The sequence below is a fragment of the Tiliqua scincoides genome, chromosome 1 (genome assembly GCF_035046505.1).
Source record: "Tiliqua scincoides isolate rTilSci1 chromosome 1, rTilSci1.hap2, whole genome shotgun sequence".
Taxonomy (NCBI): domain Eukaryota; kingdom Metazoa; phylum Chordata; class Lepidosauria; order Squamata; family Scincidae; genus Tiliqua; species Tiliqua scincoides.
In genome coordinates this window covers 161,296-181,493 of record NC_089821.1, presented here as the reverse complement: position 1 = coordinate 181,493, position 20,198 = coordinate 161,296, and the positions used below count along the sequence as shown (strand labels likewise).

Sequence of the window (20,198 nt, the reverse complement as noted above, 5' to 3'; positions counted from 1 at the left end):
AGCGTAGAAGCAAAAGTGGGAGATGTGCGGAGGGGGGAGTGCAGGCAGACCTCTTGTGGTTCAGGAAGACGTGGGACACTCTGCTGGGGTCCTGAGGCAAAGGGAAGCAATAATGGAGGCTGCTTAGAGCTCTGCGACAGGTAGGGGAGAGGCTATGGAGGTTGGGTGGAGAACTAGGAGGTTGGTGACAAGTGAACTGGAGAGAGAGAGGCCTTCCTGGAGCTTCCTGGAGTAGATGGTTAAGAGAACAGGATTCAGATTGGAGTGAATATACCAGAGGCAGAGAGACTGAGTTAGTTTAAAAAAACAAAAAACAGTTTAAGATCTGACAAGATTTTCCATGGTTAAGATTTCTGTGGTTTAAGATTTTCCGTGGTTAATGTAGGCATTTGTCCTCCTGATATAATACAAAGGTCAAATGGTCCTTGGAGTGATTTAAACTGTACAAGTCTGATCTACTGGGTTATTGTCTCTAACAGATTATGTCACATGAGAAGAAAGCACATGATAATTGGGTAAGTTGCAAGCACCAGAGCTCTTCTGTCTTTCAGAGGAAGGTTGTGCGAACGTTCACAAGGTGCATTCTGTCAGGGTAAGGACAATCTCTGTGTGCATCTAGACTTAGTTCTGAGATGTCGCTGACCAGAGAGGCGAATATGCTGTCCCCAAACAGAACATAAGAACAGCCCCACTGGATCAGGCCAAAGGCCCATCTAGTCCAGCTTCCTGTATCTCACAGCGGCCCACCAAATGCCCCGGGGAGCACACCAGATTACAAGAGACCTCATTCTGGTGCCCTCCCTTGCATCTGGCATTCTGACATAGCCCATTTCTAAAATCAGGAGGTTACACATGTACATCATGGCTTGTAACCCGTAATGGATTTTTCCTCCAGAAACTTGTCCAATCCCCTTTTAAAGGCGTCCAGGCCAGTCGCCAGCACCACATCCTGTGGCAAGGAGTTCCACAGACCAACCACACACTGAGTAAAGAAATATTTTCTTTTGTCTGTTCTAATTCTCCCAACACTCAATTTTAGTGGATGTCCCCTGGTTCTGGTGTTATGTGAGAGTGTAAAGAGCATCTCTCTATCCACTCTGTCCATCCCCTGCATAATTTTGTATGTCTCAATCATGCATAATTTTGTGTGTCTCAAACAGCTCTTGCATTGATCCTATAAATGACAAATTTTAGCTTTTGTGACAAAATAATTTAAAAAATAGTTTGAAGGTTCTCTGGAACCTGCTGAAAACCTAGATGTGCACATGGATGTTATCCACCCCTCTGACTTTTGGTCTTGACCATTTGCTGAGCCATTATTGGTTCCTAGAAATTTTGATCCGTTGTGTTTAATCCAACCATCTGTAAGAGTTCTCCTGTAATAGATGCAGCCCATGTCTTCCATGCCCTGTATGTAGCTAGGCGGAAGATACGCTGCAGTGCTCTAAGTATTGGGGGGATGCACGTAGGCTTTCGCCAGAGATGACTGCCATACAGGCGTGGTGCAGAAGGGATGGCATTAGGTGGGGGAGATGGAGAGGGAGCTCAGGTTTCCCATCAGTGCAGATGGAGGACTGTAGGAAGTAGCCCTTTTTCTGGTGCCAGAAACAGAAAGCGGTAGACCTCCACATCTCTGCCTCATTTGTGTCCAAGAGAGAGCTGTTCCAGGTGCACACTGTGCAGTGAACAGGCTCCAAATGAGTTCGTGCGTGCAGATGCTGTACACATTTTTTTAACTGTGACACTCTCAAAATCTTTCTGAATAATGGTCATTGTCTTCTAAAAATAAGGCCTTTAACCCAGACTTTACAAGTCTCTTTCTGGCCTTGTTTCAATGCCGCTTTCATCAGTTCATCTTCTCTGTTGCTTTCATTTCACAATAAAACATTTTGTCCTGGGATGACATGGCTGGCAGTCAGTGGAACAAAATGTTCTTGCAGCACAAGTGTTTCAGTCCAGACAAAGCCCCTGCAGCATTAGAGAAGGTTTGTTGTTTATATTGCAAGTAACACAAACAGTAGATGCAACTTAGTTTATTGTGGCCATGAAGGGATCCTATGCAGATGTCCTATGCAGCTGACCCTTTTGTGAACTGCACCACCTGATGGACCTGAGCAGTCTGTTTTCATAGCAGCAACATAGTTCCTGCGTGATTTGCAGGTATTGTGCAGTGCTGACATTCAGTAACTGCTCCACCTGCAAACACCCAGACAGGGCACTCATATTTCTAGTGCATTTATTATTTGCCTGTTGAAATATGCTTCAGATGTGATCCTATATAGAACTTTGAAATTTGATTTGTTGCAGTGCCCAAGGGCAGTTCTAATGCTACATTGCAAGAGTTGTTGCCCTGATCTAGAGATCCTTCTTTATGATGGCCACCTGTGTCTGTGGTCCGTCCTCGTTTTGGTGCAGAGGACATAGTTGTGCCTGAATTTGCAGTTTGGATTCTTCCACCAAAATAGATAGAAAAGTTTTTAGGAGGACAGGGTGAGATCTCCCTTGCTTATAAATAGTCTCTGAACCAGAATGCTGAGGAGAGCTGCATCAGTTTTAATGTACTGATTCATACATTTTTTAAATTTTTTTAATTTTCCAAAAACAGCTACAAACAAAAACACAATATGTAACACACAACAAAAGAAATCACTGCACACACACACAAAAAAACAAAGGGTGCAGGAAATCATACATCACCATCGTATATCACTAAAACTAATTAATTATTACATATCTTAATCAATTTCCTCTTATAAATTTACCTCTCAAAATCATTTTTCATCCATAATTTATGTATCATATCATATCAAATTTATATGTAATACAATCATCTAAATGCCCTATCATATATTTCTAAAACTTCATTTTCAACCAAGTATAAAAGGGTTTTTCCATTACTCAAACCAAAATTTCTGAAAGCCTGTCCATCTCTGCCACATTCATCACTTTCTCTATTAATTCATTTTTCATTGGTATTTTAAAATCCTTCAAATGTCTAACATAAAATCCTTGCTACAGTTAAAATCGTAATAACTAGGTATACATCGTTTTCTTTATCTATAATATCTAAAATAATATAAAATTTGCTACTCTAATAAATTTATTGTTATGCTTCCTGATCTGTTCCCATTGATCTAGTAGTTGGCAACCTTCAGTCTCAAAAGACTATGGTATCGCGCTCTGAAAGGTGGTTCTGGAACAGCGTCTAGTGTGGCTGAAAAGGCCAATCCGGGAGTGACAATCCCTTCCACACCGGGAGCAAGTGCAGTCTGTCCCTGGTCTGTCTCCCTGGCTATGGGCCTTCCTTCTTTGCCTCTTAGCCTCAGACTGTTGGTCAAGTGTCTCTTCAAACTGGAAAAGGCCATGCTGCACAGCCTGCCTCCAAGCAGGCCGCTCAGAGGCCAGGGTTTCCCACTTGTTGAGGTCCACTCCTAAGGCCTTCAGATCCCTCTTGCAGATGTCCTTGTATTGCAGCTGTGGCCTACCTGTAGGGCGCTTTCCTTGCACGAGTTCTCCATAGAGGAGATCCTTTGGGATCATAGAGGAGATCCATTGATCTATTGTGATATTATTACCTATATTTTGTGCCCATTTTATCATGCATTGTTTTACTGTTTCTTCTTGCATCTCAAAATGCAATAATCCATCTTGTAATGCATATGTTTATTTTCATCTCATACTTTCTTTAACTTAAATGGCAACACCTCTTTTTTTCATCTGAAGCCACAAAAACTTCTAATTTTTTATTCACCAACTAAGCCCTATTCATTAGACATCACGTTTCTTTTTACTAGTCTTCCTCTCTTTTTGTCTTTTTCTTTCTGCTATTGGTGAGCGCCTCTTACTCGCTCCTCTAGGCTCTTCCCTCTCTGATTCATCTGTTATTCCTAAATCATCTGATTTCTTTTCATCCGATTCCATTTCTGGTCTATATTCTTCTAATTCTTTTCTTCTCGATTTCTCTTCCTCCTTTTCTTTCTTTCTTATCTCGTCTTTCATCACTGTACTAAAGAAGTTTTCTGCTTTCATTATTGAATTTATATTATATCTCTGTGTCTGATATTGAAAAAACATACCTTCCGGAGAAAGCCATCTGTATGCTATTTGCTTTTCTCTTAAGAATTTTGTCAGGTTTTCATATTCTTTTCTCTTCTTCCTCATTCTCCATGGAACATGTTTCAAAATGTTGACTTTGTTATCATCAATTGTCCATTCCTTTTCCTGTGAGGCCTTCAGTAATTATCTCTGTAAAAGGTTCTGATGAATTTCACATGGATTTCTCTTGGTAATTTGTGTTTTCTCAGATAAAAAGTGCTCACTCTTCTCACTGAGTCCAATTCTTTAGATATCTCCTCCATCGGTGTATCAGTCCATTCTGATATTAATCTGACAATCTGTCGTGACCTATCTTCTCCTTTCTCTTCTGGTATATTTTGTATCCTCACCACTTGAGCTGCACTATCCATTTGAATTTCCATTTATGGTGTCTCCGCGTCATGCTGATTTTTTTCTATCTACGATATTTAACTTGATCTTTTCTGATCTTTTTTCCCAATCTTTCAATCTTTTGTTTATTTTCTTCTGATGTAATTTTCATCTCCATCAGTTGTCCACTAAGTTCATCTGATTGTTTGGTTAAAGCATCCACACTAACTTGAGCTGGTACAGATTGGTTTGTTAGTTACTGTACCATTACCAACAGTTTTTTTATTTTGTCTTGCACAGTCTGTTTCCAGTCTTTCCCTTTCGGATCCTCTTGTGCTAATTTTCCAAGTCCCGTCTCAGACGCTGGTGAGCCTCGGACTTTCACTGTTTTGCCCACCATCTTTGTTCTTCCTTCCTGTAAAGCTCAAATATTTGTTATCAAACAAATCACTTTCACTTTCTCTTTCAATTATCCATACATCACATTGCATCACATCAACAATCAATCCTCTAGTCACTCATCAACAATAACAGAAAAAAGTTATAAAGCCTGCTTGCAATGTTCTTTAAGGCCACTAGATGTCCTCAGCTTCCTTCAATATAGACACAAATCCAATTCTTGCAATGTCTTTTTAAATCCACTAGATGTCACTAGAGCACTGTTCTTATTTTGTTTACATTTCTCTTATCTTGTTTATAGTTGTAGCCTTGGCAATGCCATTCCTCAATCCACAGGAATGTCAGATTTTTCAGCCAGCTCTTTCAGGCAATCCAGCCGCTCTTTCAAGCAATCCCAAACAACAGCATCGAACCAAGGCAACAAACAATCCACAAACTTTCCAAGGACAGTTAATTTGCAATCCACCGAAATTCAAAGTTGTATATTTTCATATATCCATAACAAGCTTGGTAAATCTCTTCTACGATTTCTCCTCACACCGATATACAACTGGGGGGGGAACCTTCCCCCCTTCTTCTCTTCTCATGGCAAGAAAACAAATCAGGCAATCAATTACTCAGTCCACACCAGGCATACACAAACTGAATAACACTTACTTAAGGCTTTCAACATCTTTCCCTGCTGGGGCCTTCAGCTTGAATTCAGCATGAATTCTCCACCATTGCTGCCAAGACGGCGGGATCTCCTGGGAAAGCCCCTGGCCAGGCCTTATCACCTCAGGAATCGTGCCATCATGTGAAGGAGTTTCTCTCCTGACAAACAATCCTCGGATCTCCTCAGATCCGCAGTTTTTGGGAAAAAACAGAGTGCCTTTCAAGAGTTCGAGAAAGACACATCTGCTCAGCTGTTGGCTGGCCCCTCCCTCTCGATTCATATATTTTCAAAAGAGCAGATAAGAGAATGCTTAAGACCCTAAATTCAGCCACAGGAACAGGCTTATGCTGCGGTTTACAGAGTGTTGTGTTATGTGTGTACCTTACCCACAGTCTAGAAATGTGCCAGTCATGCTTGGTGCCATTTAAACTACTGTAGGAGGCTTCTACTTTGTTAGGCTGTAAATGTAAAGGTTTTGTATTTTAAGGAATTTTGGTATTCAACCTGGATTTTACTTTTAAAGCTAGCAGCCCGGGCAGCTGAAAGATTCCTCAATGATATGAAAAAGGAAAATTCAAACAATAGGCAAAAGTAAGTATCATAGTGCTCAAACTGGAAAAAAAATGACTTGGTTGATGGCTACATAATGTGTTGTATTGTCACTACCTGGAATCAGGGTTCAGGTTGTCATGCCCCCTTATGCTACCCTGATGACTTCTTGGCCATCACCAAAGCAGCAATCTGGGTTCGGCTTTGCCCAGTTAAAATGATAGTAGCAGGTTCTGATGGGATTGACTAACAATTGCAGGATGGGATCTTATCCTGGGATGCCACAGACTCCACTGTGGAAGAAACCATTGTGTGTTGGCAGTTTGCCTGTTTCTGTGTGTCTGTAGCAGTGGTTCTCAAATGCTGAGGGAGTTTTACTCCCTCAGCAAGTCTTTGTGGGGGAGGGGCCAGGGCAGTGATGCAGTCCCCAGGATCTTGTCGCTAAGGGGAGATGAAGGGGGTGCTTTTGACTTACATTATGTAGGCAGGGCTTCAGCAGGCTGCAGGAGACATGGGGATCCCTGCGCAGTCCTCCACAATGCTTCCCAAGGCTTGGAACGTTCAGAAACAGCAGGAGCAAAGCACCTCCTGCAAACAGAGGGCTGCGCAGGGCTCCCCACGTCTCCTGCAGCCTGCTGCAGCCCTGCCTACGTAACATGTCAAAAGCACCCCCCTCGCCCCCCATAGGGACGCGATCCTGGGGATCTCCCCTTCCCCTTAAAGGGACAGGGGAACCTTTATATGAACTGGTGGGTCGTGACCCACCAGTTTGAGAACCACTGGTCTATAGGATCAAATTGCCTGAAAACATGATTTATGTGGCAGTATTTTATTTATTTTTATTTTTCTCATTTTTATATTGCCCTACCTCCAAGGAGCTCAGGGTGGTGTACATGATTTCTCCCCTTCTTTTTGTTCTCACTACAACCCTGTGAGGTTGGTGAGGCTGAGAATGACTGGCCCAAGGTCACCCAGGAAGCTTTGTGGTTGAGTGGGAATTTGAACCTTGATCTTCCAGGTCTAAGTCCAGCACTAGAACCACTACACCATCCTGGCTCTCATAGTAGTAAGCACAGTTAATATGAAGTACAGAGGGCCTCGGTATCCATAGGGGATTGGCTCCACAAACCCCCATGGATACCATAATCCACAGATGCTGGAGTCCTGAGGTGGGGGCAGGGTTGTTGTGCTGCAGTAACATTCATAGGTCACACTGGGCCTGAAGTCCACTTCATTAACCTTCCCACCGCCTCAGGGCCTGCCCAGAAGTGACTTCCATTTGCATCCAGAAGGTGTTCTGAGGCCCAGGGAGGCATCTGCTGTTGGAGGGCCCACTGTACGTTCTGCTAATTCATGGGATGAGTGTCCAAGTAAATGTGTTTAGGATTGGATGGTAAGTCTTATGCTTCAGTGAAACCTTAAGTAAACATCCCTTGATTTATCTGAAGCTCATAGTCCTGCTCATAGATTGTTGAATTGATAGCATGTGTGAGAACATGAACTAATGTTAAAATTCCCACCTGCCTTTCTAAACATAAACCCGATGTATCTGTAGCATAGGCATGACTAGGATTCAGAACAGTCCTGCCTGTGAGTGGAGGCACTTGCACTCCTGCAAGCCCCCCGCCCCATTCCAAGAGAATGTGGGGCAACCCTTTGTGCTTCACATCTCGTGTCGGTCTGGCAGTTCCTTGACCTGGCGGAGCAGCTTCTGGGGAGGTTCACCGGGCTGGGAGAGAGAGAGGGTGGAAGAGGAAGTCCCTGTGGCATGAGTGGAACACAACCTGCAGGTCTTTTCTCTAGCCCAGCCATTTTCAGTCACTGTGCCGTGGCACACTGGTGTGCTGCAAATGGTCTCCAGGTGTGCCACGGGAGTTTGGTGGAGGGTCATTTATTAATAGGGCCATTGGGGATATGAGCCTCCCACCAACAGAAAGGTGTGCCTTGACAATTGTCCAAAAACTGATGGTGTGCCTTGACAAATTTAGTACCTTGTTGTTGTGCCATGAGATGAGACGATAAAGGTTGAAAATCACTGCTCTAGCCTAAAGATGTCCTGGTTTGGGAAACTACATTGTATCGCCAGTACTTATGGTATTACTTGATCCACAGGATGAGATCAGTGTTCTATTTAAACAGACCACTTATAATTAACAACTAATATTTGTAAATCTGGTTCATTAGATTTTGCATGTTTCTAAAGTTGAAAGTTGAGTTATAGGAAAAGCCATGCTGTATGGCAGTTGGTATTCATGATGAAGGTTGCATTTTAAGAATTGACGACATTTTACCTGTTCTTTTAGACTGACAGAAGCAGAATTTAAATACAGTCTTTTGGAAAAAGACCCTTATGCTCTTGATGTTCCAATTAGACCGTTCGTCAGAGGTACAGTACCTTTTTACATATTTATTATTTATTTATACAGGTATTTATATACCGCCTTTCTTTGGTCGTCAGATTTCTCCTCAGACTTTAATCCCAGGCGGTTTACATAGGCAGGCAGTTCTAAACCCCCGCAGGGATTTTTACAATTGAATAGTTCTAGTCTTTCATAGAACTCCTAGTTCCAGCTGGATTCCTTCCGGGTTTGGCCTCTCTCTGACCCTTCGCCTCCCACGCTCCACTTGACTCCACTTCCACATGCATCTTAATTTCCAGAATTACTTAGCTGGCTCTTTTTGCATTTGCACTTCAGTGCAATTGTAGCACCAAAACTATACATTTGATACTTAGTAAAAATTTTCTTTTTTATTTTCAAATTTCTAAAAAATGAAGGATTATTTAAAGATTCCTAAAGATGACTTGTGTAGCTATCTTGTTGTAGAATGGATAATAAAGTCAACAGATCGACTTTGTTGTGTTCCAAGTTAGTATTAAACACAGCCCATGAGTAAACTGTGTTCTTCATTGATGCCAGCTAACACGGATCTTGTGAATTTTAGTATTTTGTTTTAATTATTCCAGAGCATTCCCCATATGGACCCTCGCCAATGGGCAGACCTTCATCTGAAACGAGAGCTTTTCTTTCCCCCCCAACCTTATTGGAGGGGCCCTTAAGACTCTCACCTGTGCTTCCAGGTGAAGGAGGAAGAGGTACAACTCTTAAGTTTGAAACCTTAACTATCACACATTCTCTCTCCTCTTCGTCTATCCCTCCTTTCTTGTTAATGACCTGTGAAAGTGTTCTTAAAAAGATCCCTTCAAAGTTTAAATTTAATCTTTTGCTGTCCAATGTATAAATTGGGTTGCAATCCTATATTCACTTTCCTGGGAGTAAGCCCCATTGAACACAATGGAACCTACTTCTGAGTAGAAATGCAAAGGATTAGGCTGTTAGGGGTAATATTGGCAATAGTATACTGTCTGAGGGTTTTATGCTAAAATTAAGAATTTTTATATACTGCTTTTCAACAAAAAGTAGTTCACAAAGTGGTTTATTCAACAAAGTAAATCAATAAATGCTTCATGCTGATTAGTGATTTTGAGATTGAGATGCCTTCTGTGTGTAGGTGATGTCCTCTGCTCATGGACAGGCATATTTCCCCCTTGTGCTAGAATTTTTTGTGAGAAAAGTGAAACAAAGTCCCAAGGGGTTCTTCCACTGGTGTGAGTACTTGTAGAAGCAGAAGACAGCTGAACTTGCCTGTTAATGGTATTGGGCAATCTCTTCCACTAGTGCAAGCATTTGTGGACCAGCGCTAGTAGCTGTTTTTCTTCTGCTTGTGATACTTTGGCTTTACACCTTTCCATTCATTTCTGAATGAATAAACCGTGTGCAGCCTACAGGTGGGCCCTTTTTATCCACAGGTTCAGAACCTGCCAATTTGACTCGGCCTGGGTTCTGAACCTGCACTGGGGGGTCCCGCTTGACCTCCCGGATGTAACTGGAATTGACTTCTCCCAGAGGTGTCAGAAAGGCACACCTACGAGGGGAGCCTCAGAGCACCTCTGGACACAACCAGAAGGCGCTTCTGCTTACTTTCTGAGGTCAAGGGAGCGTCCTGACCTGCTGATTTAGAGATCCACAGGTTTTGGCATCTGCAGGGGTTCCAGCAATGGAACCTCCATGGATTCAGAGGGTTGACTGTGTACACTAGCGGTTTTCTTTTGTTTTAATGGTTTTAGTGGCTAGTTTATGATGATTACTAACTGGATAAATTTATAAAGCTTATTTCAGTAATGGTGGCTTTAAGGTCTTAGAATTTAAGAACAAAAGCACATTTGACAGGCAGCTAAATCAAAACAAAACAAGAAAAAAAGCCAAAGGTGCTTTGACTCAGTTTTTAAAAGCCAGCACTGACTATTCCCTTTGTTAATTAAAAATGAATCCCATGGCACTTCCTAAAATCTGGGAAGGCGGGAGAAGCAGCAGCACAGGTCTTGCCACCCCTTTTGTCATAGGAATGCCTGACTCTCTTTGAACCTTGGCTTGTGGACCTCAGCAGAAGACCAAGAGGAAGTGTTTTGGTTTTAATAAGTGAAAATTGGCCATATGATGTATGAGGGGTGATTCCATTTTTTCCTGGCTTTTGTTGGTGAAGGTAGATGGGAGCTTTGAAGTGCAACTGTATTCTAATATTGCTGTGGTTCAGTGTCTGACTTGGTACAGTTGAGCATCCCTTACCCGTAATGCCAAAATACAGAATATGCTGAAATATGGAACTTCTCTGAGCACCAGCATGATTCTTTTTTCTCTTTTTTGCCTTGTTTCATACACAAATTTGTTTAAAAATATTGTATAAAACTACCTTCAGTCTATGTGTTTAAGGGATATATGAAACATAAATGAATTTTGTGTTTAGACTTGGGTCCCACCCCCAAGATCTCTCATTATGTATATGGAAGTATTCCAAAATACGGAAAAATCAGATATCTAAACTGGTCCCAAGCACTTTGGATAAAGGATGCCCAAACTGTATAACCAAATAAGTGAGACCTACTCTTGCTTGGGAGCTAAAGAATGAGCCAACAGCCTCAGGGCTGTCCAACTTTTGCTGCTGAGGGGGCCGCAGTACCCTGGGGCCACCCGGTGCAAATGCGGAAGTAATTGGTGGTGACATGACATCAGCAGCAGGCACGTCCAGGTTCTGAGCTACCGAGGAGAGCTGCTGAGCAGCAGGAGAAGCAAGCAGTGGGTACGGTAGGGTTTCTTGAAGGCTGCCAAAAGAGGCTTTATGGGCCACATGTGGTCCATGGGGTGTGTGTTGGACCACCTGGCCTGAATCATTGGTTTTTTAAAAAGTGCCTTCAGGTGTCACCCTGTCACCTTCTTTGCCAGGTTTCTTTAAATTCTTGTGCTCTTCTTCAAAATGTGTTTTTGAAAAGAGGAAGGAGAAATTCCTCTTATCTCTTTCAGCTATCTTCTTTCGCTACAATGAAACAAAATACTGATTTAGGGGCGAAAATGGTTGAGAAAATGACTGCATCCCCAGTGGTTGAATAAGCTGCTGGGAACAGAGCAGGAAGGCTTGGAGGAAATGATCCTTTTACCAGCCCGTTGCCAGCACTGATCAGGGTGCATTTGACGCGTGTCCATTCGTTCTTTTTCAGTGAAAGGAATCAGAATATAATATGGATTCTGTTGCAGGGCTAGTTCTGTTCTGTTCTTCTTTTTCTTCCAAATCAGTGCTCACAATACATGTTGTGAGTGATGGAGCAGCTGCCTCCCTCCTGGAAAGAGCACCATTTTGCAGTGAGGCCCCCAGGGAAGGGGCTTCTGAGGCCGCATGTGGTGATCTTTCCCCCTCAAAGTGTTGGACTGTCCCGGCTTTGATACTTGCAGGTACAGTGAAAAGTGCTCCAGGAAATGTCTCCACTGACTGAATTCATTGCTGGCTTGTTCCATTAGGGTCCAGAGGACCAGGGAGTTCTGGCATTAATGAAGCTGGTAATCCAAGAGGCGAGTTGAATTCTGACAGGTTGCCTGATCCCCACCGACCACCTTCTGACACTGGGTCTTTGTCACCTCCCTGGGATAGAGATCGCAGGATAATTCCCCCTCCTGCAGGTATCTGAACGTGATCCATCTTTGTTTGGCAAACATGGTTTTGTTTTATGAAATTGTAGTTACTAAATGAAGTTTGCCCTGTTTCATTTATGTTTCATGGATTTTACTGGTAAATCTAGAGAGGGTCGTTGACCTCTCTGCCAGCTGTGTTTCAGTTCAAGTGCAGAATATGACAGATACTGGGAGAAATAAAAGTATGTGTGTATTGTAATGGGATGGACCCAGAGCAGTGCAGGTGGGAATCTGCTCACATGCTAGGACTTTCCTCCTCCCTCCCTCAACTGCTGCAGTCTCTGAAAAGGTACTCTTGATTGCTGGAAGACCCACAAGTATGGAATGTGCTGTAGGGAGCTGCTGCAGGAGGAGGGTGGAATTGGCAGAAGAGGGGAGTGGGTGGGTGAGTGGAAATCCTTTCCACTTGTTCGGGATCACAGCCTATTTCAGTAACTCTACTTCAAGACTCCTGTGCCATGGTGTGCCATGGTGCAAGTTTTCCATAAATGGAAGTTAGATGGATTTCTCTTATCCAATTAGGGTAGGCACTCTAGGTTGATGTCCCCCAGTATCCTTGGGGGGGATACATTCCTGCCCCTTGCTGCAGATAGTGGACACTATGGATAAGGGTTAGGGTTACACTAAAATATACAATCTAAATAAATAAAATCATTAATAACTATAAAACCATTGGGGGAGGGCAACTATTAAACTAAAACAGGCACAGATTGATTACATTCTTCCTAAGTTATAAGGTGTCTTGCTTGAACAAATGTTATAAACACAAGGCTTCCAGTCAGATGAGCAGGCAAGCAGCCTGCAGCCTAGAAGGGAGACTAAAAGCAAACATTCACTTTGTGCTGCTGTTAGTCTCGTTTCTAGGCCGCTAGCTTGCCTGCTCCTCTGTCTGAAAGCCTTTTGGTCAGGGGTGCTCACACTTTTTTGGCTCGAGAGCTACTTTGAAACCCAGCAAGGCCCGGAGATCTACCAGGGGGGAAGGAAGCGTCTGACAGACACCCCCTTTAATATATGGAGCCCCTGCTGGAGTCTAGTCAGTTTCATCAGTTTTGTTGCTGCATGCCTGAAGAGCAGCTAAAGTGTCAGTTTCAGTTTAGTGTCAGCTAAATATGTCAGTTTCGTCTAGTCACTAGACAAACTGACATATTAACAGTTTGGAGAGACAGGGCTCCGCGATCTACTCATTTTGCCTCATGATCTACTGGTAGATTGCGATCCACCTATTGAGCACCCCTGCTTTTGGTTATAGCTTTTGTTCAAGCAAGACACCTTATAACTTAGGAAGAATGTAATCAATCTGTGCCTGTTTTAGTTTAATAGTTGCCCTCCCCCAATGGTTTTATAGTTCTTATTAATGATTAATGATTATCACTTCAGGGGAATGTACTCAACATAACCAAAGGTAATGGGACAGGGATCCGTGGGTCCTGGGGGTCATCTGTGTCAGTTAAGACACGAGTGACATGACGTGAGGAATACAAGGTGAAAGTGACTAATTTGCATAGTTAATAAGGATATCTACTGAATTGCACTTTTTGTTAAATGGTAGGTCAGCTGTATAATGAGCCGTCACTTCCTTTTCGAAGACCAGAAAGATTTTATTCTGCTCCTCCAAACACTGGCAGGCTTTCAGGACCAGCAGACCTTGGAAGTTACAGCATGTATTCTTTTGACAAAGCAGGTAGGAATGGCTGCCTTTTTAGTGTTTGAAGGCATTCATTGTGAAATTGGCTGCAGCAGTAAGTAATCTTTCAGATTTGTCAGGGCTAAAACGCAGAGAACTTGAAATCCAGACATTCAAGGACTTTGTTCCCTGGTTAGCAGCATATCGACCAGTGCCAGCAGAACGGTAGCATTTTTGCTAGGAATGTTCTATGTCATTCGGGGTTTGTTTGCTTTTAGATTTCTAATTATTATAAGTTGTTTTAATGATTGTTTTTAATGTTATATTTTAAATTGTTTGTAAGCCGCCTTGTGTGCCCGTTGGGCAAAAAGGCAGGGTATAAATTAATAAAATAATAATAATAATAATAGCTGTAATCCATGCTCATGACACTCCCCCCCCCAAGCCACATGAGAAGTTTAGAAAATTATTATGAAAGTATTATATTGGAAAGAAAAAATAGAAAGAAAAATACTATTAAGAAAGTTCTGTCCTTTTTGTATTTTAATCAAACTTGTATCCTGTACTTAATGTAGGTAACACCATTAACTTACCTGTACATCTGCTGTGGTCACACTTTAAGGAAAATGTTCTTAACCTGCATTTATGCAACAAAATCCCTTTAGCCAAGACTCTTGACTCAAAATGCATGAAATGTTGGTCTGTCCACATGTCACAGGAGCCAGTTTCACACCACAGGAAGAATCCTCCAAGAACTGCAGATCCTTCCACTCCTATCACCCCTCTAGTTGCGAGAGGGAGAAGTGTGAAGCTGGCTTATATGCCAGGCAAGACTAAGTGGTCTGCCCAGGTTTCTGTGGTCTGTAGTGACTGGCAGATGCTGTTGGGCATTTCAGAGTGGAGTCTTTCCAGGCCGTCTGGGGATGTCAAGGATTGAAGCTGGAGCCTCCTGCAGGCACAGGGATGTTCAGTGCTAACAATCAAGCTTAAAATACAAAGCAAAACAAAATACAAATGAACATTCAAACAGAACAATTAAAACAAGATAAAATGCAGTCAGCAGATAAATACACATAGTAAAAGACATAGTTTATAAAAGCAGCCCTTATAGGGCCTCAAAGGCATTCCTAAATAAAAAAAGTCTTCAGACCCCGCTGGAACGTCAGTAACGAAGAAGCTGTTCTCAACTCAAAGGGGAGTGAATTGCACAGTGCAGGCGCCACCACCGAAAAGGCCTTGTTTCTGGCTGCCGCCCCCTTCACCACTCTCAATGACAGCACAACCAACAGGGCCCCTTCTGATGACCTCAGAGAATGGACCGGACAATACGGAAGAAGGTGGTCTCTCAAATACGCTGGTCCCAAGCTGTTTAGGGCTTTTAAAGGTCAAAACCAGCACCTTGAATTCAACTCAGAAACGAATGGGCAGCCAGTGCAGTCGCCAGAGCACCAGCATGACAGAGTCAAACCGATGACCTCCAATAATGACACAAACCGCTGCATTCTGCACTAGCTGTAGCTTCCGGACTGTCTTCAGGGGCAGCCCCACGTAGTGCGTGTTACCATCTAATCTTGATGTCACCATGGCATGGACCACTGTGGCCAGATCTGCCCCAGACAGGTACGGTGCGGCTGGTGCACCAGCCCAAACTGGGCAAAGGCACTCCTGGCCACAGCCAACACCTGGACATCCAGGAGGAGCTGCGAGTCCAGGAGAACCCCCAAGCTGTGAACCTGCTCGTTCAGGGGGAGTGCAACCCCATTCAGAGCAGGGCGATAGTCCAGCACCCGCATTGTGGATTTCTGCACCAGGAGGACCTCTGTCTTGGAGCTATGGCTCCATCCTTGTGATCATCTGTTGTTGTTTGGTATCCTGGAATGTCATAGCACTTGTTCACAAAGTGCAGTTACCCCAGAATTGGAGATAACTTGACACTGCCTTTCGTTCCTAATGTGAAAGCAGAAGCGTCCAGTCACCCTGTTGTGCACAGTAGAGGGGAGTGCATGGGAGGCTGTGGCTCGACCAGGCTCGTTCTGTCGCAGAAGCCACATCTTCCTCTTGCATGTGGGTCTAAAGATTGAGTCAGGCTGGAAAGCAAAGCTCACTAACTCGAATGGCCCCAGGTGAGGTCTGTAGCAGAGGAGCCTTGCTAAACTAAGCAGCCTCGGTCTGGTCAGCCCCGGATGGAAGACTGCTGGGAACCCCTCCCCCCACGTGCACCACCTGGGCTCCGCAGAGAACAGGAAACTATAAATGTCCTTTCTGCTTGGCAGCCACCATGGCGCCTAAACAGTATGGCCGGTCCTGGTTATTCGAAAGAAGGAACGCCTTGGAACGTAGCCGTTCATGTTTTCTAAAGTAGCTTTGTGTGACCTTAAAACTTATTTAGTTCCAGTAGGAAGGCAACAATTCAAATGGAATCTGATCAGGGATGCAACTGTTTTCAAAGCACGCGGAAGTATCAGTTCATACTCACTCAGCAGTTATGTTAATAAAATGTAGGAAAATATGGCATTTTACCACGTTGTGTTACCAGATTGTGTCCAGAAATTATTACACAGCCCTATTGGAATATTGGGATCTTAAGACTGGATGTAAACCAGCATTCTGTAGAAATTTCTTTTATTTAAAGAAGAGACTGAGAGAAATCTTTCAATAAATGATTACAGCTTTATTAAAAGGGACACAAAATAGATACCCACAATAATTAATAGAGAACTGTTGTAATACCCTAACCTGAGTGGCGTATAATGGTGTGTAGTGCAAGTGTATTTGGTGCATCTGAAGGAATCAGAAAAAAAGGGAGGTTGTAAGGTTTCCCTGCTCTGCCAACCTCAGCTGCTAGCTAAAGATGGGGAAAGGTAGAAAAATGGGGGGTGAGAGAAGTGAAATTTCAAAGCACAAAGTTTGGCTGTCTGGTTCGTGAGCAGCAGTTTCTGTGAGCAGTGAGTAAACACTCAGGGAGTGACCATTGGACAAAATTCTAGTGAAAAATACTCTGTATTGGTTTAGGAGAGTTGACTAGGTGCAGAGTTGGAAGTAAGCATGGGTATCTGTGATTGCTGGGTGCTAAACAGAGCTTGAGGGATTCTGGTTTCATGTGTAGATGTGTACCTGAAGTTTGAATGAGGATCAGGATGTAGGTATCAGCTTAAAATGCAAATGTCATCAGGGGGTTGATAGCTGGCATCCTGAAGGAGGCACTTTACAGTGGATATGTGCACAATACAATAAATCAAATGCAAACAGGGACACCAGTGTCAGCTAAAGTACAGATTAACCCCCTGACACCAGAGGATGTCTGGCAACTTAAAATGAGGTTTACATAAATTAATGTAATATATAGGTAATTCAGTGTTTCGGTACAAAATACAGAAGTTGCTGGATTGCATTCAAGAGAACAAACACAAACTTTAGATTCAATGGAAACATGCCTGACAAGATTACCAAACTGAATTATTTTAGAGAAACAAAGTAAGATTATAATTTTCCTTCTGGGATGTGTGACTGGTGATAGAATGTACTCGTATACCAAAAAAAGAGTCTGAGACTTGACCACAGTTGAAATAAAGCCTGTAGGGAAGAACATCTTGCATGCTGGCATCCATATATGAAGGCCTGTGAATTGTTTCTTGATATAAAAGTAGCATGACCAGAAATACAATAAAATGGGGGGGGGGGAGTTTTCTCATAACCATTGTTTATTTCTACACCTACCTGTTCCTTGGAGAAAAGGAGGTTTCCTTATCCTAAAATGTAAATTGGGCTTTTTCCTCACTCTTAGATGGACCAGTATCTGAGAATAACTCAAGAATGGACTTGAGCGGAAATGGAATAAAAGATCATCTGAATGAGAGTGTGAGTAGTTGATGAAATGAAAAGACTGAAAAAAATGACCTCTATTGAATTCCTTCTATTGCAAAATCAGATATTATGAAATTCGTACTGACGTTCTTAAAATGATTCATATCTGTTTTACTACACTGTATTTTACTGTTGCTTTAGTACCTTGTAGGTATTTCCATATACTGAATGTTAAGAAATCCTATAACTGGCTGAGTCTGCAGACTTGAAAGAGCATTCAAAGTGAAGGGACTTTTTGTCTTGAATGACTCTCAGAGCTGTATTTGAAGCACAGGAACGACGCTGTCTCTTGCCTTAATGCAGTCCTTTCTGGTTTTCACTCACCTGTGTGCAGGGTCCAGCTCATTCCTGTTGGCTCACATTCCTGGTTTGGTTTGGATTAGGCTACTGCTTTGATCTGCCCGTTTGAAAGTGGTACCTTACATGTTGGCAACCTTCAGTCTCGAAAGACTCTGGTATCGCGCTCTGAGAGGTGGTTCTGGAACAGCATCTAGTGTGGCTGAAAAGGTCTAGTGTACCTTAGTAGCTTGTAGAAAAATAATCTCCCCATTCCACAGAATGTGTCAGACCAGCCTCTTCCAGCTGAAAGCGAGAGCTTTGGACCCGGGATTGCGCCTCCTCCGCTCCCCTTGCTGAGAGCTCCTCTGATGCCAGTGGACCCGAGAGGGCCGTTCCTGAGGCGAGGCTCTCCCTTCCCACCAGTGCCTCCTCGTATGATATATGGACCTCGTGAATATTTCCCAAGAGACTTTGACAGCACGCCACGTTTTCCTCTGCCAGGTATGCATGTCATCTGCGCATGTTGTTTTCCCCCTAAACAAGTCACTACATACGTTCAGAGAAATAGGTGTGGAAACATGAATAACTTGGAGGTGGGCAGTGATTTCAGTGGAACTCAGTTGCACTTCTGTTCAGTCTTGTTGTCTTGCGTTCCCCTTGAGGCATCTGGCAGACTTGGGTGAGAGGCAGGAAGCTGGGCTAAGTGGGACGTCCTTGGCCTGATCATGTAGGCTGATGTTCTTAATGTTTCCTGTACCTTTTTGGGGGGACGGGGGACGGGCACTGCATGGAGCTGTGGGAGGGCAGTTCTGGAACACTTGGTGATGAGGTTGACATTGACATCAGACTTCAGTGTGTGACGGAAGCTGCCTGGGGCTCCCTTGTGAGCTGCTCAGCCACGCCACTTAGAGCAGGGCGTAACCCTTCTGCCCCGTGACTGGAGCTTACCATTCCATCAGGCCACCACATGACTCTACTGAGATCGGGGGACAGGGATGCTCTGGGCAGCCACGTCTTTCTGGACGTCCTGTTGCACAGCCTGCTGGGACACAACTGCCCAGTATGTCACTGTCCTTTGATCTCGGTAGAAGTCATGCGCAGCCAGGTCTGAACAGGGACCGCCTTTTCGTTATTCAGTGATCGCGAGTTTGGTGACCACTGACTTAGAGGGAATGCTGCTCAAGGCCCGTTCAGTTGCTTTCAGTAGGACTTAGTCCCAAGTCGTTTGCTGATTGTCATCCCATAGCTATTAAGAGGCACATTATTTCCATTATTCAAAGCATTACAAAAATGAAGCTATTTTTTGTGGAAGATTTAACTGAACTTTACACCACATGTCTGTTGGGCTCAGGTGCTAAAATGTCATTCCTCTCTTATTTCTGTTTATAACTGCTATTGATTTCAGTGGAAATCAATTGTAGTTGTGGTGGTGATGGTGGTGGTAGTGGTAGTAGTAGCATGTAAGGAGTTTTGTTTTGTTTGTTTAAAAAAATCTCTTTTGTTCTGAATTGAAGTTTGACTTTTAATCTTTCCTTGAACAGTGAGAGGTCCAATTCCAGTGAGGTCTTTTTCTCAATATCCACCTCCAAGGGCTGGATTTTTTCCACCTCCACTATTTGATAACAGAAATGAACTGCCTGTTGAGTTAACACAGCCATCAACAGTGTCCTCCGCAGATAATGAAGAATCCCAGGAAGAAACTTGAGGCTCTCTTGAAGTAATTCTTTCAGTCTCAGCTGAATTATTTGCTGTGAAGTAACTTGTTACTTAAGTAACTCTGTATTATTGCTCAAATTGAAGCTTCATAAAATAATTCTCAGGAGAGTGCTTTGTAAATAATGGTTTAACTGTGAATAAATTGATTTTCATTGTATAGTAACAATTTTAAATTATTTTTAATTTGCGTATCTGGGAGATGTAAGAATTTATCCCATGTAAGAACTATTGAGATGTGTTTGGCCACATCCAATCTCATAGAAAGTCATTGCATGTGAAGAGAACATTTCTAAATAAGGTAGATGTGGAAAAATTAAAAGATTTAATAACTTGTGAAATGTTGACTATATTGAATGCCTCTTTTCTATCAAGTCAAGAAGTAGACCTCATGGCAGTGGTTCTACATTTTCTCATGGCCTGCTTAGTGTGATATGTGTGTAGACAACCTGAAATCCAAATGTGCCTCTGTACTCCACACACCAGGTTTCTGAATCTTTCTGGGAAAGGAAATACTTAGGAAGACATTGGGCTCTGGCGAGGGTATATACCAGGGGTCGGCAACCTTAAACACTCAAAGAGCTGTTTGGACCCATTTTCTGGAGGAAAAAAAACCTCAGGAGCCACAAAACCCTTTTGACATCTAAAATGAAGATAATACTGCATATAT

At 43.1% G+C, this 20,198-nt stretch overlaps 1 protein-coding gene across 3 annotated transcripts in view; it reads left to right on the top strand.

Moving 5' to 3' along the window:
• The window catches only part of MIA2 (MIA SH3 domain ER export factor 2), a 49,504-nt gene extending 29,635 nt beyond the window's left edge, over nt 1-19,869 (top strand). For 2 of the 3 annotated variants that reach the window (XM_066612992.1, XM_066612987.1), the window contains exons 16-24: nt 480-515; nt 6,003-6,070; nt 8,332-8,414; nt 8,994-9,122; nt 11,878-12,036; nt 13,598-13,729; nt 17,457-17,530; nt 18,094-18,316; nt 19,357-19,869. In XM_066612992.1, the coding sequence (XP_066469089.1) occupies nt 480-515; nt 6,003-6,070; nt 8,332-8,414; nt 8,994-9,122; nt 11,878-12,036; nt 13,598-13,729; nt 17,457-17,530; nt 18,094-18,316; nt 19,357-19,520 (1,068 nt within the window). In that variant the 3' untranslated portion in view covers nt 19,521-19,869. The remainder of the gene's footprint in view (nt 1-479; nt 516-6,002; nt 6,071-8,331; nt 8,415-8,993; nt 9,123-11,877; nt 12,037-13,597; nt 13,730-17,456; nt 17,531-18,093; nt 18,317-19,356) is intronic. The other variant, XM_066612999.1, reaches the window with a different exon arrangement.
• The last annotated feature ends 329 nt before the right edge of the window (nt 19,870-20,198 follow it).